The sequence below is a fragment of the Palaemon carinicauda genome, chromosome 36, assembly GCF_036898095.1.
Source record: "Palaemon carinicauda isolate YSFRI2023 chromosome 36, ASM3689809v2, whole genome shotgun sequence".
NCBI lineage: Eukaryota > Metazoa > Arthropoda > Malacostraca > Decapoda > Palaemonidae > Palaemon > Palaemon carinicauda.
Window position 1 is genome coordinate 44,152,322 of NC_090760.1, and position 21,555 is coordinate 44,173,876.

Below are 21,555 nucleotides of genomic sequence, written 5' to 3' on the forward strand. Positions count from 1 at the left end.
TAACAATATTGGAATAATACCAGAATTAAAAAAGTTTTTAGATGAATATAACAACAAATCTGATGCCGAAAGTGATGTTGATAATACCAGTAGTAGTAGTAGTAGTAGTAGTAGTAGTTCTAAACGCAAACATAAAAGGAAAATAAATCTTGGACCATTTAAAACCAATTCTTATAGTAGCAGTAGTAGTGATGATGATAATGATGATGATGATAATAACAATCCTTATAATTTATATATAAAATCCGTTGATAGTGATGATAATTTTGATATTGATAATATTTTCCAGAACGGAGAACCCCTGAAATATGTTTTACCGGGAGATAATCCTCAAGATCCTAGAGATATTTGTATGAGAGTATTCGATTTAAATCCCGTACTTATTTCGTTCATTCGAACCATGATGAATATTCAAGGACAGTCAGATAAAAACCACGAAAGGAGTATAATGACTATTAATGAGGATAAAAGCAACAACACCTTAAAATATTTAGACAAAAAGCCCCACTTTCTTTCTAATAACAGGTTATTGTGCCACACATTACATGATATTGTAAGTTTGGCTTTTCTTAATGAAGTACACCAAGAAAATTTAATAGAAATTCCTCCCTTTAATGGGCAGTGCCTTTTAGCTCCATCGAATATTTTGTTTGTAAACAAGCATGGAAATGCAATTATGGTTTCTAATTCTTTGAATCAACCCAGTGATTGTTCTGCATATAATTTTCTCATAAAGCTTATGGATGAATCACATATAAATGATAAATTAATTTCTACTGCTTCAAATACAAATTTGACACACAATGGAAATGTTCCTAGGGCTAAATTAACACCAAGTACTATTGGTAATATATATAATAATATGAAAATTGTAGATGAACAAGTTAGTAGTAATAAGTACCACAAAAGTAAAATTTTTGAAAAAGAAAAAGAAAAATATATCGAATTTATAAATAAACATTCTGATATGTTTAATGATATACACAATAAATTGAAAAATTCAGCTGATATATTTGTTAATTACTTCTGTGAATTTAATGATGATTTCAATGAAAAGGTTGAGTTTAAGGATCATGAATTTGCCTTTGATGTTGCCAGGAAATTTTATCCACAATTAATATTAAATGCAAAAAATAATAAAAAACAATATACTTTAGATTTTTCAGTAAAAAATGGAGAAAGACCAATAATAGACAATTCTATTCCCAACATCGTTTACGTAAAAAACCTAGGTTTTGTTACGTTAACAAATATATGCAATGGAGCGCCCCTAGTTCTAAAAAACTCTGTAGTTTATATTCAAAATTTGTACAACCGATTCACCAAAAACAAAAATGCTCTATATTTAGAAGCACCTGGTATGTGTTCTAAAAAGAGGACCAAGGGAATGATAACACACGGTCAAAATTATGATGAGGATGATGATGATGATGATAATTTTACAATGCATACTAGAGGGGAAATGGTGACTAATATGCCCCCAAAAAATAAACCATCTGATGATGTAATTAATATGTTTGGCGAAGAATCTGATTTTGATTATCTGGGACATATTCGACGGAAAGATTGTACAGGACCCAGTATCCATGATTACATATCAAAATATTCTACTGATAATTCGAATTGTTTACGGCCATTTTAATGACATTTTGGTTATTTTCAAAACAATAGCACATATAAAGTACATATATATATATTTATGTATATTAAAGTTTATGTTAGATAACTAAAATACTGATTACCTGGTTATTGTGTGACATTATGGCTGCAGCAAAAGTTACAAATTTGCAGACACTTCTAAAGCATGACATTATGCTATTGTGGGTTTCCTCTTTAAATTTTATTATTATTATTATTATTATTATTATTATTATTATTATTATTATTATTATTATTTTTATTATATAAAAATTTAATTAACAACTTATAATAATTTTTTGTCACACCTTAAACATAAATTAGCAAAAACTTTTAAACTGTTTAAATACAAGTATATATATATTATCGTTCATTTTTTTTTATTTATTATTGTCTGTGACAAAGGAAAGTATTGAGATATAACATATTTTCTAAGCAAATTAAAAAATAAACTATGGAAAAATATAATCTATTCAATAATAGTTTAGAAGGTGGTGTTGAATCTGAAGCAAAACTAACTCGTATCATATTTCAAGAATTATTGAAAAAAATTTTAAACGATGAATCTAAAGAGAATTCTGCTTTGAAAAATATAACAGAACGCATTTTTTATTACAATAACATAGATTCTTTATCAAATGTTGATATTTTCAACAACACAAAGAAAATACTTTTACTGAAAAAATATATTGCCGATGATGATTTTAATATAACAACATTTGTTCTTCAGACTTTACGGGAAGTTTTTGATAAGGTTCAGAATGTTCCAATATCAAACTCAAAATACCCACAGATGATTCAAGCAATTGGACATATAAACCGCAATATGAAAGCTATGTTGTATAAAGTATCAGTTTTGAGGGACCAAAATTTGGATAAATTAACTAAACTTGCTGAATTATTAAATAATAAGAAATCTACAAACACTTTAACAGATGAATTAACACCCATAGATAATAAAGATTTGATTATTAATATGGTATTTTGTTCGTTGTTTAATATAGGTTTTCATTTTATTACCGATATGTTATTTAAGCAAGTGGCTATATCTAATAAAGATAACCACCAGGATTCTACGATACTTGATTTTTTAAGCGAAAAATACTCGGATAATAATGTTACCTTTACAGAACACCCCCAAATGAAAGTTGATAATAATGTTAATTATCTTTCGGAAAATTCTAAGAATGCTAATATTATTACAAGGGAAATAACAAAAAATCTAGAAAAAATTAACAACAATAATAACAAAATGGGATATAATAATGTCATTAATGATAATGATGATCAATTTGAAATTAAGAATAATAAAACGAAAATTAGTAAGGAAAATTATAACCTTAAATTAACAAATGGTTTTTTATTGAACTCGGTCATGCAAAATAGTAATGATAACTATACCAAAGAAAAAAAAGAAGAAGAAGAAGAAGAAGAAGGAATTGTTCAAGAAAAGGAGGAACTTCATGATGATAAGATGGACGATAAAATATTTATCAATGAAAATTCTAGTGATGACCAAAAAACGGAAAAATATTTTGATAAAGAAATTTGTTGCAGAGACAACGAAAAAAATAACAGCGACAATAATGCTAGTTATATAATAGAAAATAACAAAACTTTTATTTCATATAAGCGGGGAGAAGAAGCTACGTATAATGACTTTAATAATGATACAGAGAAGAAAGAAAACGTAAAAGAGTTTAATGATCACGCACCACAAAAAAAGTTTTTCCGATGATAATATCCCCATCACCAGAGATTTTGATCATGATAATGTTAACTTTATCATAAAGGATAATTATACATCACGGGAAACCCATTTTTCTGAGGATAATACTACCACTATCAATAATAAGGAAGATGAAGATGACGAAGGAAAAAAAGAAGACTCTGACAAGGACGAAGTATTTGTCGACGATGATAGTGATAATGCTAACTTTATCATAAAGGATAATTATACATCACGGGAAACTCATTTTTCTGAGGATAATACTACCACTATCAATAATAAGGAAGACGAAGATGACGAAGGAAAAAAAGAAGACTCTGACAACGACGAAGTATTTGTCGATGATGATAGTGATAATGCTAACTTTATCATAAAGGATAATTATACATCACGGGAAACTCATTTTTCTGAGGATAATACTACCACCATTAATAATAAGGAAGATGAAGGAAAAAAAGAAGACTCGGATGATGATGATGATGATGATGATGATGAATTGGGTGATGATGAAGTATTTATCAACGAAAACAATAGCAACAATAAGAAGAGAAAAGGTAGCTTTGAAATATTTCAATATAAAAGAATCCGTTTAGGAGCCAACAATGAAAATAATGATAATGATAATAATAGTACTAGTATTTTTAAAGAAAAAGATCATTTTAATATACATGAAAATAAATACATGCCAATTGACAATGATAACGAAAATGAATATAAGGAATATCACGATGAAAATGAAAAATTAATCATTAACAAAGAAGGAAATATTGATATTGAAATAAAAAAAAGATAAACCCATTTTATCTATAAATCAAAACAAATTTAATTTATCCCCAGAAATATTAACACCTTATAATCAAAGTAATATATTATTTAGATAAAATATTTATAAACCAATCCTTGACAGACATAAATTACCCCACGAAATTTGTAAGCAACCCGTCTGTTGGTTTATTTGTGTTTGGGGTAATATATTTGAGTCCTACATAAATCAAAATAGCAAATAACAAAACGAGAAATATTGCTAACATTATTTTATTGAAAGACTTTATGCAAAATAAACATTTATGTAGGCTATCCATTTTAGTAATTATGTAACCCACTCGTCTGTTGGTTTATTTATATTTTTTTGGTTTATTTTAAATAAATATTTTTATACAAAAATATTCGTTATCATTATTAATTTAGTTAAAATTACTTTAAAATGAATTAAAATATATTTATTAATAAATATATGATTAAAAAACTTTATGTATATATGATATATCATTTTCTAATATCTAATTATTTCCAATCTAACGGACCAATGTATAGAAAACTTTCTATATTATTATTATTGTTACTTTTATTTTTTTTAAATTCAAGTAGAGCACAACATAATAAATCCCCGCTTCGTGTATATTTTGGAGATTATATCAATGAAAATGAAAGGCGGTTTATATATTATAAAATCAACTTTAATAAAATACACACGGATATTTTATTTGTTAAAAGAAAATGTAATGATGAAAAACTAACTAATTATATATTACCAATAATTCACAATTTTGAAACATTTTTGGGGGTTGTTCATCAATACAAACCCTTTCGTTTAAATTACAATAATTTTACTTGTTATACTTATTTTTCCTCGTCGGTTTATAGTTTACCAGATTTATATAATGGGTGGGAAAGATTTATGAAAAGCGCATATATATTGGATATAGATTTGAATTTAATCTATAAAATGAACAATACTTTAAATGCCATCAAGAAAATAATTACTCGTTCAGAGCCCAATCCATTATCCTACCCCGACCACCTACCTTATAAATTGAAACTTCCTACAAACGCCATGCCTTTTCCTATATGGGTAAATGCTTTAAAAAAAGGAAAATATTTTGTAGAGTATGAATTATATAGTTATTACCCACTTTTGATGCCATTATTATTTCCATTGCCATTACAAAATCCTCCGCCGTATAATACTATGTTCGCTTTACAAAAAAACGAAAATAATTCGTTTTATTTGGCCAAATCAATATCGACTACTTTCATTCTTTCAACTATTATAGATTTGGTGGACATAGAAAATTGTAATATAACTAACGATATATGTTTTTTATGTGGACCCAATAATGTTATCATCAAAGAAAATCAAACGGGTAATTTTACAAATTCTTTTAATGATTTACTTATTCTACACACGAACCCAAATTTAAAGAATAAGACATTAAATGGTAATTGCAATAATAATTGGTGTTCGGTTATATCTGAAAACATTGAATTGTTTTTCTATAATAAATCCACAACGTGTTCAGTATTTTCATATGAAGATAATTCATTCAAAAAATCTACAACAGAACATGATGTTGTATATAACAAAGATGTAATTAATACTAAATGTTTTTTTACACAAAACCACAATATATGTTTAATTGTATTAAATGTCATATTACTTTCATCAATTCTTACTTTCACTATATATTATCAATATTCTAAAAACACGAATAAAAGTTTTAAATATTATACAACCGAATATACAAACAAAGTTGACAGAGAAAGTATTGTTACTTTACCCAATATTCAACAAATAAATGATTTTTCAGAAAAAAAATAGACTTTATATCATTAATTTAATAAATTTCACTGTTCATTATAATATGTTTGCTATTTTTATAAGAAAATCATTTTACAGGGTGCTAGTTAATCCAATATTAAATTTTTTTGTGGGTTATTCTCATAAAAACTAAGTTTTTATATAAAAAATACTTGTTTATCTAAATATTTTTAAAGTTATTCATATAATCCCTCATTTCTGTAATTAAAAAGTACTATTTGATGAAACAAAAATATTCATATTTTCTATTTTTTCAACAAAAACCTAATTTATTTGTCCTATTAGGTGTTATTTTTTTATTTTTTCCCCACGTTCAGTGTCCATTTTATCTAATAAAACTATATTTATATTAAAAAATACATATATTTTAATTTTTTTTGTGTGTCTTTTGTGAATTTTCTGTTATATTTTTGTCGGTTATTCTTATGAAAACTTTTTTTTTGTCACATTAAATGTTACTAAAAACTATATTTTGGTCGTATACGGTGTTATTTTTTATTTTTTCCCCGTGTTCAGTGTCCGTTTTATCCCATTTCTGTAATTAAAAAGTGCTATTTGATGAAACAAAAATATTCATATTTTCTATTTTTTCAACAAAAACCTAATTTATTTGTCCTATTAGGTGCTATTTTTTTATTTTTTCCCCACGTTCAATGTCCATTTTATCTAATAAAACTATATTTATATTAAAAAAATATATGTTTTAGTTTTTTTTGTGTGTCTTTTGTGGTTTTTCTGTAAAAAAAATATTAATTTTTTTTGTACTAAAGAATATTTTTTTTTCATTTTTTGGGTTATTTTTCTTCAATTTTAATATTTTTTGTGGGTTATACTTATAAAAACTAAGTTTTTATATAAAAAATACTTGTTTATCTAAATATTTTTAAAGTTATTCATATAATCCCTCATTTCTGTAATTAAAAAGTACTATTTGATGAAACAAAAATATTTATATTTTCTATTTTTTCAACATAAACCTAATTTATTTGTCCTATTAGGTGTTATTTTTTTATTTTTTCCCCACGTTCAATGTTCATTTTACCTAATAAAACTATATTTATATTAAAAAATACATATATTTTAATTTTTTTTGTGTGTCTTTTGTGAATTTTCTGTTATATTTTTGTGGGTTATTCTTATGAAAACTTTTTTTTGTCACATTAAATGTTACTAAAAACTATATTTTGGTCGTATACGGTGTTATTTTTTATTTTTTCCCCGTGTTCAGTGTCCGTTTTATCCCATTTTTGTAATTAAAAAGTAGTATTTGATGAGACAAACACATTTATAATTTCTATTTTTTCAACAAAAACCTAATTTATTTGTCCTATTAGAAGTTTTTTTTCATTTTTTCCCCGCGTTCAATGTCCATTTTATCTAATAAAACTATATTTATATTAAAAAAATATATGTTTTAGTTTTTTTTGTGTGTCTTTTGTGGTTTTTCTGTAAAAAAATATTAATTTTTTTTGTACTGAAGAATGTTTTTTTTTCATTTTTTGGGTTATTTTTCTTCAATTTTAATATTTTTTGTGGGTTATTCTTATAAAAACTAAGTTTTTATATAAAAATACTTGTTTATCTAAATATTTTTTAAATTTATTCATATAATCCCTCATTTCTGTAATTAAAAAGTGCTATTAGATGAAACAAAAATATTCATATTTTCTATTTTTTCAACAAAAACCTAATTTATTTGTCCTATTAGGTGCTATTTTTTTATTTTTTCCCCACGTTCAATGTCCATTTTATCTAATAAAACTATATTTATATTAAAAAAATATATGTTTTAGTTTTTTTTGTGTGTCTTTTGTGGTTTTTCTGTAAAAAAAAATATTAATTTTTTTTTGTACTAAAGAATATTTTTTTTTCATTTTTTGGGTTATTTTTCTTCAATTTTAATATTTTTTGTGGGTTATACTTATAAAAACTAAGTTTTTATATAAAAAAATACTTGTTTATCTAAATATTTTTAAAGTTATTCATATAATCCCTCATTTCTGTAATTAAAAAGTACTATTTGATGAAACAAAAATATTTATATTTTCTATTTTTTCAACATAAACCTAATTTATTTGTCCTATTAGGTGTTATTTTTTTATTTTTTCCCCACGTTCAATGTTCATTTTACCTAATAAAACTATATTTATATTAAAAAATACATATATTTTAATTTTTTTTGTGTCTTTTGTGAATTTTCTGTTATATTTTTGTGGGTTATTCTTATGAAAACTTTTTTTTGTCACATTAAATGTTACTAAAAACTATATTTTGGTCGTATACGGTGTTATTTTTTATTTTTTCCCCGTGTTCAGTGTCCGTTTTATCCCATTTTTGTAATTAAAAAGTAGTATTTGATGAGACAAACACATTTATATTTTCTATTTTTTCAACAAAAACCTAATTTATTTGTCCTATTAGAAGTTTTTTTTCATTTTTTCCCCGCGTTCAATGTCCATTTTATCTAATAAAACTATATTTATATTAAAAAAATATATGTTTTAGTTTTTTTTGTGTGTCTTTTGTGGTTTTTCTGTAAAAAAATATTAATTTTTTTTGTACTGAAGAATGTTTTTTTTTCATTTTTTGGGTTATTTTTCTTCAATTTTAATATTTTTTGTGGGTTATTCTTATAAAAACTAAGTTTTTATATAAAAAATACTTGTTTATCTAAATATTTTTTAAATTTATTCATATAATCCCTCATTTTTGTAATTAAAAAGTAGTATTTGATGAAACAAAAATATTCATATTTTCTATTTTTTCAACAAAAACCTAATTTATTTGTCCTATTGGGTGTTATTTTTTTTATTTTTTCCCCACGTTTAATGTCAATTTTATCTAATAAAACTATATTTATATTAAAAAATACATATATTTTAATTTTTTTTGTGTGTCTTTTGTGAATTTTCTGTAAAAATATTATTTTTTTTGTACTAAAGAATGTTTTTTTTTGTTTTTTAGACTGTTTTTCTTCAATTTATTATATTTTTTTGGGTTATTCTTATGAAAACTTTTTTTTTGTCACATTAAATGTTACTAAAAACTATATTTTGGTCGTATACGGTGTTATTTTTTATTTTTTCCCCGTGTTCAGTGTCCATTTTATCCCATTTTTGTAATTAAAAAGTAGTATTTGATGAAACAAAAACACTTATATTTTCTATTTTTTTAACAAAAACCTAATTTATTTGTCCTATTAGAAGTTTTTTTTCATTTTTTTCCCATGTTCAATGTCCATTTTATCTAATAAAACTATATTTATATTAAAAAATACATATATTTTAGTTTTTTTGTGTGTCTTTTGTGAATTTTCTGTAAAAAATATTATTTTTTTGTACTAAAGAATATTTTTTTTTCATTTTTTGGGTTATTTTTCTTCAATTTTAATATTTTTTGTGGGTTAATCTTATAAAAACTAAGTTTTTATATAAAAAATACTTGTTTATCTAAATATTTTTTAAATTTATTCATATAATCCCTCATTTTTGTAATTAAAAAGTAGTATTTGATGAAACAAAAACATTTATATTTTCTATTTTTTCAACAAAAACCTAATTTATTTGTCCTATTAGGTGTTATTTTTCATTTTTTCCCCACGTTCAATGTCCATTTTACCCAATAAAACTACATTTATATCATAAAATACACATATTTTGATTTTTTAAATATTTTTTCTTATTTTTCAATAGTTTTCTATGTCATATTATTAACTAGAATTCAATATTATGAACCCAAACGGTAATATTATTAACTAAAATGTAATTTTATGAACAAATATAATACAAATGTTAACCACAAAAAAAAAGTTAACCGAAATGGTAATATTATTAACAAAAAAAAAGCATGTTATGAACTTCATTGGTAATATTATGAACATTTTTTATTGGTTTTCCAAAGTTTTATTAATTGATTTTGTTGAAATTTTATTGAAATTTACGCATTTTTTCAATTAAAAAATAATTGTCGGGAATTTGAAAAATTATGAGCAGGTTAATAAAAAAAATAGATTGATAATGCCCATGAATATATATTTAAAACAAATAATAATAGTTTTCTATGACAAATAAAAGATTTTTTGCGGTGACTAATGTATTTATTAATAGTATTACAAAAAATAATTTAAGAGTGTTACACAAAAAACATAACCACGTAAAATATTATCTTAACTTTTTTGAATTTTGTTAAATTTTAATAACTTTTAAATAATTATTTTATTGTTACTGTTATTCAGTTATATGTAATAGTAGCTGCACTGTGCATCTGTATATGTATATAAACCCCAGAATATGAACTGCAATACATCATTAGACTTCTAATTTACGACCAAGTAACATATAGTTGATAGCTAAATATTTTATTAATGGAGGATAATAATTCTCCGGTTATTGGTATTGACCTGGGAACTACTTATTCGTGTGTTGCTGTTTTTCAAAATGAAAAAGTTGAAATTATTGCTAATGACCAAGGAAATAGAACCACTCCTTCTTATGTTGCATTCAATGACACCGAAAGACTTATTGGGGAAGCGGCAAAAAATCAATGTGCCTTGAATCCAAAAAATACCATTTTTGATGTAAAAAGGTTAATGGGCAGAAATTATATAGATGATTGCGTTCAACGAGTAATTAAAATCTTACCCTATGAAATTATTGACGAAGAGAATAAACCAAAAATACAAGTCGAATATAAAAAAGAGAAAAAGGTGTTAACCCCAGAAGAAGTATCTTCTATGATATTATCAAAAATGAAAAAAATTGCAGAAAATTATTTAGGACGAAATATAAATAAAGCTGTTATTACAGTTCCGGCTTATTTTAACGATTCTCAGCGACAGGCTACCAAAGATGCTGGGACCATCGCTGGACTTGATGTTATTCGAATAATTAATGAACCCACAGCCGCCGCCATCGCTTATGGATTAAATAATGATACAAAAGAACAAAACGTTTTAATATTTGATTTGGGTGGGGGGACTTTTGATGTATCTATATTGAATATTAGTAATGATGGCATTTTTGAAGTTAAATCAACAGCAGGAGATACTCATCTTGGGGGAGAAGATTTTGATAGTATTTTATTAGATTATTTTACACGAGAATTCAACAAAAAATATAAAAAAGATTTAAGCAACAATAAAAGATCATTAAGGCGTCTTCGTTCTGCCTGTGAAACTGCTAAACGAACTTTATCTTCATCTACACAAGCGACAATCGAAATTGATTCGTTATATGAGGGAATTGATTTTCATACTACCATTACTCGCGCTAAATTTGAAAATTTGTGTGGGAGTTTATTCAAAAACACTCTAGTGCCAGTTGAAAGGGCGTTAATCGATGCTAAGCTCGATAAGAGTGACATCGATGAAATTGTTTTGGTTGGAGGTTCTACGCGTATTCCAAAAATACAAAACCTCCTTCAAACTTTTTTTAATGAAAAGAATTTGAATAAGTCGATTAATCCAGATGAGGCTGTAGCCTATGGTGCTGCCATTCAAGCTGCCATTCTCAGTGGAGATAAATCTGATAAGATCAAAGATTTATTATTACTGGATGTGACTCCCCTTTCATTGGGTATTGAAACTGCCGGTAATATTATGACTACCTTGATTAAAAGAAACGCGACAATTCCTACTAGCAAATTTGAAAACTTCACTACGTATAGTGATAACCAAGAATGTGTTAATTTTAAAATATATGAAGGAGAAAGAACTAAAACTAAAGATAATAATTATTTGGGGGAGTTTCAAATAAATAATATACCCCAGGCACCCAAGGGTATACCTAAAATTAAGGTTACATTTGATATTGATGCCAATGGGATATTAAATGTGTCAGCAACCGAAGAATCTTCCGGCAAATCAGAAAAAATTACTATAACTAATGACTCGGGAAGATTAAACAAAGAAGAGGTAGATCGAATGATCAAAGAAGCTGAAATGTATGCTGCTCAAGACCGGGAATTAAGAAACGATATAGAAGCTAAATGTAAATTAGAATCATATTGCTTAGAAATACAAAATAATATCATAAATAATAACAGTAGTAATATAGATATATTTAAATCAAAATTAGAAAGTACTCTCAAGTGGATTGATGAAACCCCCTCTGCTAAACAAAAAGATTATGAAAATAAATTAAAAGAGATAAAAAAGGATTATGAACATATACTTGGGGGAAATGAATCAAATTTACATAATAATCAATTCCACCCAACCATTGAAGAAGTTGACTAATAAACAGAGAAGGGTTTTCATAATTTATTAATATAAAATTTTATATATTAAAAAATGAATAATTTCAAAAGTTACCAAGAAAGAATAAATGCCCCAATAGATCTTTTAAAATTTAGTTTCCCATTCTGGATACACCAACAATATCTATTTTCTCATTATTATTTAGATGTCGATAAAGAAGATGTCCCTCTTGATTTAAAATATATAAATGTACATGCCACTGATCGACTATATTATTTACACCACAAAAAATCACCATTTTATGAAAATGTAAATGAGTGTGTAATGGTTGGAAGAATGAATGATTTAAAAAATAAGAAGTTGGTATTGTATTTCTATATGCACGGAGCTACGTGGAATGATGGACTTGAAAACGAAGGGTATATTTTTTGGGCAAGAGACCCCAATTTATTGCTTCAAGTTATTTACATCGAAAATGGGCTGAGGCAAACTGTTTATAATAACCTGAAATTAGATAACACTGGGGTAATGACGCTAAAGCCATATCCTAGAGCAATCCACCATAGATATAGAAGTAACTGCAATCACATTGCCTATCCAGATGAATTTGAAAATGCTATAAAGGATATTAATTTCAATGTTGAGTTTGATTACATATATAATCCTATTGAAGGTGATGATGATCTAACTCAATTTAAATTTGATGTAGGAAACATTGATAGAGTATATTACTTGAAGAAAGGCGGAAAGGGGGAAGTTGTCATGTATGCGAGACTAGACCCGCGTTTATTTGTCTATATATATATTAATCAAACTACAAAGACGATGTTTATTTCTAAATTTCGAGAGGCATTTATCAATACTATTGTAAAAATGAATCCTGATAATGAAATAAAACAAACCATTGTAGATGCAGAAAACAGCGATACTATTTTAGTATAAATAATTTTCATAATAAAAAAAGATGCACCCCAAAACAATTAATTTTCCTATTGATTTCATATCATCACAAGGTGAAATTCAGTTATTATTTAATTGGAAAATGTTCTATAAATTAAAATCTTGTAAAGAATACCCAGCCATTTTATGTTTCCCCGAATTTTTTACCAATTCTATATTTTCTATTTTAAGATGGTACTCATATGAAAACAATGATAACCTATTATTATTATTAGAAATTAAAAATCAAATTAGAAGATTTTTTGAAATGTTAGAGGTTTTAGTAAACACAATAATTAACAACGAAAGCTATAAAGTTCAGGTTAAGAGTCCCCAACAAATTGAAAAACAGTTATGGGAAATTGTTTTCTTGACTAAGAAGAATAATAATAATAACAACAACAATCCCCAGGATATAGAAAATAAAAAAACTGAAATTGAACACCTTTTCTTGGAATGGTATCTAGAAAATGAAAGTAGTCAACATAATTACCAACAAATTTTATTCACAAAAAATCTCGAATTCAATAAAGTGAACACACTCAAAGAATTATCCAAAACTTTATATAACACAGGGTGCTGTGATACAATAAAAGAGATTTCATTAATTCCTCCACATTCAATTCACTATGTTAATCAAACGGTTTTTTCTAATTATTCAAAGTTGCCCCCTGAATTATATGGACCGGCAAGTTGGGGACCAATATATTGGAATATTTTTCATGCATTTTCAATAAATGCTGCAAACAATAAAAATTCTAAAACTAATTGTTTACCAGAGCATTTATATGCATTTATTCACATAATTCCACTTTTGATTCCTTGTCCTATTTGTATAAAACATTATTATACCATTATTCAACCTAGTAAAATTAAGCCGGCGATATCTATATTACAATATGAAAATTTATATGAAAAAATTCATACAAGTATATCCAATGGAAAGTTAGTGTGAATTTTTTGAAATGGACAATTATTTGTATAATGTGTACAGTATATTAACTATATATACACATAAAAGGTTTTATTATTAATTAGAAAAATTTAGGGCGTATGCAATAGTATTCAAAATTTTTATGTGGGTATTTAGTACGTTGAGTTTACAGAGACCCATTATAATGATTTGATTTTCTGGTGAGTATTTATCGGGTATATCAATAATAACATTATATTTTTTTCTTAAATTATTAATTTTTTTTCCACGTTTACCAATGATAAATTTATAATAATCTGAATAGCCATAAATTAAGCTTTGATGTATTTGTTTTGGGTCGCAATTTTCATTTATGGGCATGACATACGAAGAAAAGGATGAGGTAGATAAAAAGGATGGTGATGGTGTATTATATAAAAATAAAGGATTATTATAAAAAATATCAATTGTATTATCATTATTATTATTAATATTATTTTCAGATGAACAAATATTATCCATTTTTTCAATTAGATTAGTAATCTGGATTTTCAGTTCTCGTATGTGAAAATGTAAGTTTTTCAGTTCATTTATATTATATTTTATATGTTGTCTATAATCAAAATTTAGTTTTCTAAAACAATTATTATTATTATTATTATTATTATTATTATTATTATTATTATTATAATTGTTGTCGTTGTTGCCGTTTTCCTCTCCTATTTTATCATCATCTTTGAGATACTTAGTGTTGTGTTTTAAATTTCCATTTTGGTATTCAACGTTAATATAATTATCGCCATTAATACTACTACTAATACTATTACTACTACTACTACTACTACTACTACTATTATCATTTACAAAATTTAATTTTGATTTAGTAGTCATGTTTTTTTTAGAATGTGTGACTTATCTAAAAAGATTTGCTCTTAGGATTTGAAAAAGAATATATAACAAGGTATATATGTGTGTGTGTGTGTGTGCATGATATACACATATATTTATATAAAATTTAAAAACGACAATATTTTTTTATTAAATAATTAAAAAAAATGACCCAAAGAGAAAACCAAAAAAAAAGAAAAAGATGTTCTTCAATCAAAAACGAAATTATTATTTCAAACGAAAAAAATATAAACCCACAAAGATATATATCTGATACCTTTTTGGTGGGATCAACAAACGAAGAAAAAAAAATGATATCTAATAATGAAGCGGAGAACCTAAGAGTTCGAATTGATATTCTTGAAATGAAAATGGATAAATTATTCAGAGTACTAGGTCCCATGAATAGTATAAAAGCTACACCGGTTGCTTCGTTAATATATTCAGATTCAAAAAAATGTCACGATTATGTAACTGCCATTTATAATAATTGGATTGAATATTTTTCATATATGGCATCTAGTAATATAAGTAAAGAACTGAAATTTGAAGATTTTTTTAGAAATATCAATAAATTTATTTTTGAAAATTACTTTTCTAAATATGATATTACAATAAAATCTTTGTTTAATTTACATGATTTAACAGACAAAGAACGTAATATATTGTCGTGGAATAGATACCCAAATACGTGGGAATTAAAGGATGCCAAAAACAAAGAACACATCTCCGCATTTATAAACAAAGATGCAATTTATATATATTATTTTCCAGATGAAATTATAGGAATTTGTAACTGTTCGACCACTATTTTATTTTATCATCATCTTTGAGATACTTAGTGTTGTGTTTTAAATTTCCATTTTGGTATTCAACGTTAATATAATTATCGCCATTAATACTACTACTAATACTATTACTACTACTACTACTACTACTACTACTATTATCATTTACAAAATTTAATTTTGATTTAGTAGTCATGTTTTTTTTAGAATGTGTGACTTATCTAAAAAGATTTGCTCTTAGGATTTGAAAAAGAATATATAACAAGGTATATATGTGTGTGTGTGTGTGTGTGCATGATATACACATATATTTATATAAAATTTAAAAACGACAATATTTTTTTATTAAATAATTAAAAAAAATGACCCAAAGAGAAAACCAAAAAAAAAGAAAAAGATGTTCTTCAATCAAAAACGAAATTATTATTTCAAACGAAAAAAATATAAACCCACAAAGATATATATCTGATACCTTTTTAGTGGGATTAACAAACGAAGAAAAAAAAATGATATCTAATAATGAAGCGGAGAACCTAAGAGTTCGAATTGATATTCTTGAAATGAAAATGGATAAATTATTCAGAGTACTAGGTCCCATGAATAGTATAAAAGCTACACCGGTTGCTTCGTTAATATATTCAGATTCAAAAAAATGTCACGATTATGTAACTGCCATTTATAATAATTGGATTGAATATTTTTCATATATGGCATCTAGTAATATAAGTAAAGAACTGAAATTTGAAGATTTTTTTAGAAATATCAATAAATTTATTTTTGAAAATTACTTTTCTAAATATGATATTACAATAAAATCTTTGTTTAATTTACATGATTTAACAGACAAAGAACGTAATATATTGTCGTGGAATAGATACCCAAATACGTGGGAATTAAAGGATGCCAAAAACAAAGAACACATCTCCGCATTTATAAACAAAGATGCAATTTATATATATTATTTTCCAGATGAAATTATAGGAATTTGTAACTGTTCGACCACTACTACTACTACTAATAATAATAATAATAATAATAATAACATTGACATACAACTGAAAAATAAATCTTTGTTTCCAGGATTATCTACATCAAATAGCATCGTAGATCAAATTGAAAATAAAGCAATTTATATCCATTTATCAGAAAAAAATAAATTGATTAATACTGATCACCGTTTTGTTGTTTTGGGTGCCGAGAGACCCCTATTCAATACTACAGTAAATATTTCGTGTTTAAATGCATTAAATGATACTTTATATAAAATAGGACCTACTGTATTAGATATAACTATAGTTATATTTCATGCCATGTTACACTTGAAATGTTTCATCGAGGGAAATGATTATTGTTATGGACATAATATAAAATTTTTACAACAATTTATTAATTACACCCCCTCAGTATTATTTGGACATCCATTTTTCCCTCCAGTTACTACTATTATAGACGGAAAAGATGTAATTTCTAAATAAATTTCAACTTTGATAACATGATTCATTTTAAGTCTCATAAAAATCAATAGCGGCTACTAAAGTTTTCAACTCTTTTATATTGAATTTTGTATATAATAACGGCGAAAATTTTGTTAAAAAAATACTTGATTTGCCCATTGACGCATAATATAATATAGAACATATACTTTCAATCAATAATAATTTTTTCAGGGGAGTAGCCCATTGCGATACTGTATTATTGGTATCTGTATTTTGTTTAGAAAATCTGACACAACAATTTCCAATTGATCTAATCATGGAAGAAAAGTCGTTGTTTTCTGCGTGGAATTTAGCAGTTAATTCGTGTATTATTTTTTTTTTGCTCTCTGATGGGTGTATCATAAAACCAAAATTGTAATCACTACCAAAAAATATAAAATGTAATATAACGTATAATATCATTTGATCAATATTAAATTTAAGGCCACACAATAAACTATATAGATTTGATATAAAAGGCCCACTATATGTGTCACTGTTTTTACTTTTACTTAATGTGGGGGTTACTATAGCTACATTTTTTATTTGTCTTAAAACGAGCATGGCCATTACATCCGAGTCAGATGAAAGTATAATATTTGTTTCATTCCCACAGAATTTCTGAGTAAATTTCATTAGCTCCACTTCCCCTTCTCCCCTTTTAGAGTATTCAATATGATAGTTACTTTCTAATGAAAAATTATAGGGATACGATAAAGAAATAAGTTTTTCTTTTAATAAATGAAAAATATATTCATGGAGTTCGTTCTTTTCTGATAAGGTCAACAAACTATAATCATCCATTTTTTCTCTTTTTTTTCTGTTTTTGGTGGTTGGAGATGATCCATCCACGGCAAGAAAACAATAAACAGTATCGTTAATGATTTCTTCTTTCCTAAAAGATTCATAAAATGAGCAAATCTGTTCTATATAATATATGATGCTATTAACTACACCAGTTGCATTACATTTTTTTATATCAATTTTATCATCATCTAACAACGCAGTTTTGTCTGGTCTTTTAATGTGTGCATGTAAAAATATGGCTCCATCAACACCAATACTATTCAGTTTCCCCCCATTTCCGATATTATCATATATATCATTGAGATGTTGCGATTGATAATGATTATCATTATTATTTTTGTATTTTGTTAGTAAAGGTAGCCGAGCATTATTATCTTGAATTTTATTTGTAAGAAACGGAACTCCCATTATCTAACTAGTGAAAATGATATACTATATATATTTATATGCAATTTAAAGTTTGTAGAGTTTAATATAAAATATAAAAAATGAGAACTGTATCCAAAATGGTCCTATCTGATGCATTATTCGTGACAATGATATTCTTATCATTGGTGTTATTGGTTATATCTATATTAAAGATTTTGAAAAAAAATTATAATATTTACATAAGTGACCAACAAATGTTATCTATCGAAATTATAGTGTTAATTGGACTAATACTATTAGAAATAGCTAGTGTATATTTAAAATATTATAATTATAATGATAAATTGAATCAAACAACCTATATTAGAAATAATCTTAATATTGATGATGATATCACTTAATTATGTTTCTACATATTGTACTTTTATCAGTTTTTTATCAGAGTTCTTCTTCATCATCATCATCGTTATCATTTTTTCCTTCTAAAGACGCATTTGCCTTTTCTAATTTAAATTGGTTTTCTTGTTGATCTTTTTGTTGATTTTCAATCTTAGGTATTTTTATTGGAATTTCTTCTTCTTCGTCTTCTTTGGTTTTTTCTAATTTCCTTTTATTAGCCCTTCTGCTTCTATCAAGCCCACCACCATGATCATCATCTAATAATACTTCTTCTTTTTCGGTTATTTCCATTTTAAGGTCGTCCATAGTATGAAATTGGATTTTATCATTTTCCATATCTACCAATTGTGTTGTTTTTGTTTCTTTTTGTTGTTTATTTTCCTTTTCAATTATAATATTAGTTTTCTTCTTTGGGTGTATTTTTTTCGGGATCGTCATTTTTTTGTTCTTTTTTATTGATGTATCCCCCTTTTTTATATTCCCCCTTTTTATTTTTTTACTGACACCATCACCTGCACTTTTAATTTTTCTTTCTTTTTTTATGTCTACCGCGTTCTCGTCGTCCAATAATGTATCTTCTTTCTTTATTACCTTTATTTTAGAATCCAATTGGTGGACCTGGTTATTTTGTTTCCGCTACTTCTTTTTCTATTTCATCTTGTACTTTTTGTATGGGTGTGTTGATATTTTCAGTTTTTAAACTCTCGTCCCTTGTAGAAACAACACCATTATTGCTATTGGTGCTGTCATTAGTAGTGTCATTATAAGTTAGCATGGGAGGACTATAAGTTGGTGGTAGTGGTGGTAGTGGTAATACCCACGACGACGATGATGATGATGATGATGATGGCAAATTACTATTATTTTCTTCGTGGTTTGAAATTGCCAGAGCAGTAGTATTTTGTTGATCATTATTATCAATGACATTGCTGTTATTTTCAGATTTTAAATTCTCTATTGGCATTAGTTTAATTTTCTCGTCCTTTTTAGAAACAACACCATTATTGCTATTGGTGCTGTCATTAGTAGTGTCATTATAAGTTAGCATGGGAGGACTATAAGTTGGTGGTAGTGGTGGTAGTGGTAATACCCACGACGATGATGATGATGATGATGATGATGATGATGGCAAATTACTATTATTTTCTTCGTGGTTTGAAATTGCCAGAGTAGTAGTATTTTGTTGATCATTATTATCGTTGACAATGTTATTATATGGTGGTAAGTTTGTTATAAATTGTATTGTTGTTGTTGTTGTTGATGATGATGATGATGATTGGAGTGGTGGTGGTAGTGGTGGTAAAGATATAAGTTGTTGTTGTTGTTGTGGTGGTGGTGGTGGTGGTGGTGGTAAAGATATAAGTTGTTGTTGTTGTTGTGGTGGTAGTGGTAGTGGTAATTGTGAAGTTATTATTGGAGTTGACAGAGATTCTTCTTGGTCTACTTCCATTAGTGTCTCGTTATCATCATTAATATTATTATTATTACTACTATTATCATCATTATATAATTGTGGTTTATTTGCCCTTAATTGATCTAATCTTGATTCAGTAGGAATGTAATAAGGATTGTTGGTATTATTACTACCAAATGTAAACAAGGAAGATGATGATGATGATGATGGTGGTAATGGTTGGTTATTACTACCAAATGTAAACAAGGAGGATGATGGTTGGATTATTTTATTTTCAGGTAATAATGACACTTGTTGGTGTTCCATTAATTGTAAATTATCATCATCTTTATTTGGGGGGTTGATTTGGAGGGGAGGTGAGTGTTCGTCAGATGATGGTTGGATTATTTTATTTTCGGGTAATAATGACACTTGTTGATGTTCCATTAATTGTAAATTATCATCATCTTTATTTGGGGGGTTGATTTGGAGGGGAGGTGAATGTTCGTCTTCCATCACCCGCATAGCTTTGTTTGCTTCGTGTTTGGTTATTGTCTTATTATCATTATTAGGATTATTATATAAAGGTGTGGTGTTTACACCTAGTTGTTCTAATCTCGATTTAGTAGAGACATCATAATAATCACGGGGCAATTCACTTGGTTGTAAATTATCATTATTACCACTAGTTGTAGGTAAAAGGGGTGACGGTTGGATTGTTTCTTTTGTCGTTAAGGATGGAGTGACGAGGAGTTGTTGTTGTTGTTGTTTTTCTTGGTTCTTTATTAATAGTGAAAGTATTTTGTTGTTTTCATCAATTTGATTTTTCAGTCCTGAAGCAACTTTAACAACCCGTTTTTCTTCTTTTGGAGAATTATCAAATATCGCGACCAATTTTTCAATATGATTATTTGTTAATGCTAAAGCATTTTCATATTCCTGAAACAATAAATCTTCTTCTTTTTTCTGTTTAAGAATTATATTATTTTTTTCTTCTATGGCCTTTTCAAGGTTGGTGCTTTGTTTTAAAATTGTTGATTTTAATTGTTCAATTTCTTCTTCTTGTATTTTTAATTGTTTTAAATGTTTAGCGCACTCTTTTTTCATTTTTTTCATATCGTCTTTTGTTTCACGTATAATGTCTTCATTTTCTTTTTGATACTGTTCATTTGAATATAAACAATCATCTCTCTCTTTTGTTATTCTTTTTATAATACTTTCCTTATCTCGCTTGTCGCTTTCATTATCTTGTTCACACTCTTTTAATTGATATTTTAAATCTCTAATCAAACTTTTTTGTTCCTGAATTTTTTGTTTAAATAAGATTATGTCTTTTTCTGAATTTTCCATATATTCTTTATATTTTAAAATTGTATCTTTATTCATACTTTCATGCTTTGAGGTGTCTTTTTGATCTTTGTA

General features: G+C 26.2%; 1 protein-coding gene across 1 annotated transcript; it reads left to right on the forward strand.

Annotated features, from left to right (window-relative positions):
* The first annotated feature begins 10,329 nt into the window (after positions 1–10,329).
* On the forward strand, positions 10,330–12,201 carry LOC137628598 (heat shock cognate 71 kDa protein-like). The gene has a single exon (XM_068359752.1). The coding sequence runs from the start codon at positions 10,330–10,332 to the stop codon at positions 12,199–12,201; it is 1,872 nt and encodes a 623-aa protein (XP_068215853.1).
* Positions 12,202–21,555: the final 9,354 nt, after the last annotated feature.